At 67.3% G+C, this 4,852-nt stretch overlaps 1 protein-coding gene across 1 annotated transcript in view; it reads left to right on the forward strand.

The window, feature by feature from the left end:
- The first annotated feature begins 91 nt into the window (after positions 1 to 91).
- LOC108510264 (kinesin-like protein KIF3C) overlaps positions 92 to 4,852 on the forward strand; it is a 13,098-nt gene continuing 8,337 nt past the window's right edge. The window contains exon 1 of the mRNA XM_017839933.1: positions 92 to 2,137. Coding sequence (XP_017695422.1) covers positions 92 to 2,137 — 2,046 coding nt within the window. The remainder of the gene's footprint in view (positions 2,138 to 4,852) is intronic.

Below are 4,852 nucleotides of genomic sequence, written 5' to 3' on the forward strand. Positions count from 1 at the left end.
CCGGCCCCGGCCCCGGCCCCGGGGATGCCGCGGGGGCGGCGCGGCTGAGCCCCCCAGCCCCGCTGCGCCGCCGGCCCCGCCCGCCGCCGCCATGGCCGGTAAGCCCCGCAGCGGCTGCGAGGCGCTCCGGGTGGTGGCCCGGTGCCGGCCCATGAGCCGGCGGGAGGAGGCGGCGGGATACGAGCGCGTCCTGGAGCTGGACGTGAAGCTGGGCCAGGTGAGCATCCGCAACCCCCGCGCCGCCCCCGGGGAGCTGCCCAAGACCTTCACCTTCGACGCCGTGTACGACGCCAGCTCCAAGCAGGCCGATCTGTACGACGAGACGGTGCGGCCGCTCATCGACTCGGTGCTGCAGGGCTTCAACGGCACCGTCTTCGCCTACGGCCAGACCGGCACCGGCAAGACCTACACCATGCAGGGCGCCTGGGCCGAGCCCGAGAAGCGCGGCATCATCCCCAGCGCCTTCGAGCACATCTTCACGCACATCTCCCGCTCCCAGAACCAGCAGTACCTGGTGAGGGCCTCGTACCTGGAGATCTACCAGGAGGAGATCAGGGACCTCCTCGCCAAGGACCAGAGCAAGAAGCTGGAGCTGAAGGAGAACCCCGAGACGGGGGTGTACATCAAGGACCTCTCCTCCTTCGTGACCAAGAACGTCAAGGAGATCGAGCACGTGATGAACCTGGGCAGCCAGACGCGCTCCGTGGGCAGCACCAACATGAACGAGCACAGCTCCCGCTCCCACGCCATCTTCCTCATCACCATCGAGTGCAGCGAGACGGGGCCGGACGGCGAGGAGCACATCCGCGTGGGCAAGCTCAACCTGGTGGACCTGGCCGGCAGCGAGCGCCAGAGCAAAATGGGGGCCCACGGGGAGCGCCCCAAGGAAGCCTCCAAGATCAACCTCTCCCTCTCCGCCCTGGGCAACGTCATCTCCGCACTCGTGGACGGCAGGAGCACGCACATCCCCTACCGGGACTCCAAGCTGACCCGCCTGCTGCAGGACTCCCTCGGGGGCAACGCCAAGACAATCATGGTGGCCACCTTGGGCCCGGCCTCCCACAGCTACGACGAGAGCCTCTCCACCCTCAGGTTCGCCAACAGGGCCAAGAACATCAAGAACAAGCCCCGGGTGAACGAGGACCCCAAGGACACCCTGCTGCGGGAGTTCCAGGAGGAGATCGTGCGGCTGAAAGCCCAGCTGGAGAAACGCGGGATGCTGGGGAAGAAGAGGAGAAGGAGCAGCCGGAGGAAGAAAGCGATGGACGGAGAAGGCACCGTGGAGAACGAAGGGGAGGACGACAACGAGGAGGGCCTGGAGAAGAACATGGAGAACTACTTGAAGGAGCAGAAGGAGAGGCTGGAAGAGGAGAAAGCTGCTATCCAGGATGACCACAGCCTGGTGAGCGAGGAGAAGCAGAAGCTGCTCCAGGAGAAGGAGAAGATGATCGAGGACCTGCGGAAGGAGCAGGAGGCCACGGAGCTGCTGGCCATCAAGTACAAGGTACGTGTCACCACCCGCCATCACCAGCGAGGCCGGGGGAAAGACCTGCTGTGCCCCCAACCCCTCCCAGGGTGTGGGAATGGGCCCCGAGCAGGGAGCCTGTGCCAGGAGCCCACCGGGGTGCCCAGGCAAGGGGGGCTCCCAGCAAGGTGCCCCCAAGAGCCCCTGACCCAGGCTGATGTGTGGGGCTGGGCTGGGGTTGCCCTCGGACACGGACGTGCGTGGGAACCCTGTGTGGAGCTGCAGGGAGGCGGCTGGGAAGGGCTCTGGGGGAGTGGGTCACTGGTGGCACGAGTTTGCTGTGCTCAGCTCCGGTCCCCCTCGGCACAACAAAGCAGCTCTTGGCAGGGAGGGGGAGTGACGGGAGTGATGCTGCAGATTCGTCCCCGTGGCACCGGGAGCGTGCCCAGGGCTGGGGCTGGGGACACTGTGCACCTGCCCCCCGCCAGTCCCCGGTTCTGCTGGGCTGGGCAGGGCTGGGAGCCCCTGGCACGGCCTGGCAGCTCAGCAGGGACCCCCACCCCCCTCCCAGCCCCAAATCCTTCCTGGCACCCCAAGCCGGAGCGGGGTGGGTGGGGGCACATAACAGGCATGGCCACCGGCTCAGGGATGCTCAGGGATGTGGGGCTGAGGGTGAGAGGGGCCATGGCATTCCCAGCCGTGCCAGGGGTCTGGGGCTGCACCTCTGCCCCCACCCCAGCCCTGCTCCTGTCCCCAGTGAGGCTGGGGGGTCCTGACCCACCCCACATGCCCTTGGCAGCCGTGGGGCGGGGACCACAGTGAGGGCAGTGGGGAGGGAGCCCACCCCCCTGAGCCGGGGGGGGACAGAGCCCCAGCCCCCTGATCCAGGGGGGACACAGAGCCCCAGCCCCCTGACCCACCACATCATGCTCCAACACAGCCCCTGTGTCCCCTCGGTGGCCCAGCTGCAGTGACAGGGCTGGAGCACAAGCAGGGACCCCTCCGGGGGGGACGCGCTCAGGGTGTCAGGGCTGAGCAGGGGGGGTCCAGACCCTCCTCCACGGGCAGGGGTGTGTTTGTTGCAGCCCCAGGGACACATGGCCGTGCCCAGGGATGCGTGATCATGCCCAGGGATGCGTGGCCGTGCCCGGATGCCTGCACAGAGACCCGTGGGAACCCGCTGGGACGTGCCACTGGGGCAGAGCCGTGGGGGGGACACTGGTCCCTGGCTGGCACGGCGGGTGTCCCGTGGCAGTTGTCCTGGCACAGCAGGATGCCCAGCCCAGTCCCCACAGCCACAGTGGGGTGCAGGCTGTGGGGTGCAGGCTGTGGGGTGCAGGCTGTGGCTGGCAGCCGTCCAGCATGGTCTCCTCATCAGGCACAGCACAGCAGGGCTGGCCCGGGGCCACCCCGTGTCCTGGAACTGCTGAGTAACAAGGCAGGGCCCGAGGTGAGGTGACACCACGTCCCCTTCGGGGGCCTTCGGAGCCACTCTGTACATGGGGACCCTCTGGCCGTGGGGGTACAGCACAGACACAGTCAGACACAGTCACACCAGAGAGCAGAAATCCCCTGTGTCAGCCCAGTCTGGGGGGCACTGCGGGGGACACTGGGTGGCCTCCCGGTGCCCACGGGCAGCTCTGGCACACAGCAGGGCCAGGCAAGGAGCCACTGGCTCTGCAGTGGCCGTGGCAAAGGCAGCCAAGGTGACCGGGGGGACACGGGGTGGCCCCCACACCCAGGGGGGACACACTCTGCACCCCGTGTGTCATCACACTGCTGGACGTGGGCTCTGCCTCTGCCACCCAGCTGGGTTAGTGGGCACCAGGGAGCTCGAAGAGGTGGGGGCCAGCCTGCCCAGATGTTCTCCTGGGCTCCCAGATGTTCTCCTGGGCTCCCAGATGTGCCCAGGGGGAGGGGCAGTGCCGTGGACAAGCCGGGTGCTGTGGGCCCTGACAGCTCTGCTGAGGCCGAGGTCAGCGGGAGGGAAAGTGCTGGGAAGTTATTTGGGTGCCGGAAATAAGTTCCCGGGAGAGGCTTAGTGCTAAAGGAGATTGGGAGCCTCCTGGTTAGAGGGAATAAGGGCTCTGGCAGGGAGGAAACAGCGGCACCGAGAAACCCTTTAATCCGGCGGGGAGGGCAGGCAGCAGGAACATCATCGCTGCACCCACCCGGCCCCCTCCCTGCACCCCAACCGGGGGTGGGGGACACTCAGCGTCCCAGGGAGCAATTAGGGCCGAGAACTGGGTTTGGAGGAGAAGGGTGAGGGGCCTGGAGCACCCCAGTGATCCCAGCCCGGCCGCTCCGGGAGCCCTGGCAGGGGATGGCACGGGATCGAGTCGGGGGGCTGCCCTTGGGGGTCTCACCCCGAGCAGAACACCCGGCCAGGAACCCCCATCCGAAGGTGTTGGGGACAGGAGGAGGAGGGATCCCGGGGGTCGGGGTCAGGGGGTGGATGGGGCACCCCCGGGGGGCTGTGCCCCCACAGTGCTGAGCAGCTGCAGGGCTCTCATGGGGTGGGGGAAGGTGGGAGCTGGTGCTACAGTTGTGGGGTGTCCCGTGGGTGTTGAGGGCCTGCCTGCAACACCTCAGAACCCCACAATGTGCCCCCCTGCAGCCAGGAAGGGGAAAAATGGGGGGGGGAAACAGGGGAAATAGAGTCTGGGCCCACGTGGCTGCTGGTGGGAATGGGGGTCACTGGTTTGCTGGTACTGGGGTCCAGCCAGGGGACATGGCATGGGACCCCCGTGGAGACCCCTGTGTGGGGACATGTGACAGCAGCATGAATGCCTTCTGTGTCCCCCGAGTCCTGGCACCCCTTGGGCTGGGGTGGTGGCCCTGCTGCCCCTCAGGGCCGTGGCTGTGGCAGTGAGGGGGGTCCTGGGAGTCCAGGCACCGTGAGGAGCAGGGACCCTTGATCTGGGGGGTCCAGAAGGACCCTGTGGGCAGACACCAGTGGGTGAGAGAGGCCACGTGCTGGTGACAGGAACACCCCAGGGATGGTGGCAGAGGGCACACCCTGGGGATGGTGGCAGAGGGCACACCCTGGGGATGGTGGCCGTGCTGGCTCTGTGTCTGGCAGGTTGATTTTAAAGCTGTGTGTGGTGTCATGGGGACATCGGGGTCCGTCCCTGCTGACACCCCGGAGCGCAGCCGTGGGGACCACGGACACCCTGGCAGGGGAGCGGGGCTGGCACACGGCTGCACACCCGGCTGGCACGAGCACTGACACACGGGCACACACGGGGTGCTCCCCTCCTGCACGGCTCTGCCACACCCGGGGCTCCCACACGCACTGACACGCGTGTGTGAGCATGTGCACAGGCTGTGTGTGTCTGTGTGTGTGTGTGTGTGTGTGTGTGTGTCTGTGTTTGTGTGCACAGGCTG

The sequence above is a fragment of the Lepidothrix coronata genome, unplaced genomic scaffold (assembly GCF_001604755.1).
Source record: "Lepidothrix coronata isolate B3197 unplaced genomic scaffold, Lepidothrix_coronata-1.0 Scaffold584, whole genome shotgun sequence".
Taxonomy (NCBI): Eukaryota; Metazoa; Chordata; class Aves; order Passeriformes; family Pipridae; genus Lepidothrix; species Lepidothrix coronata.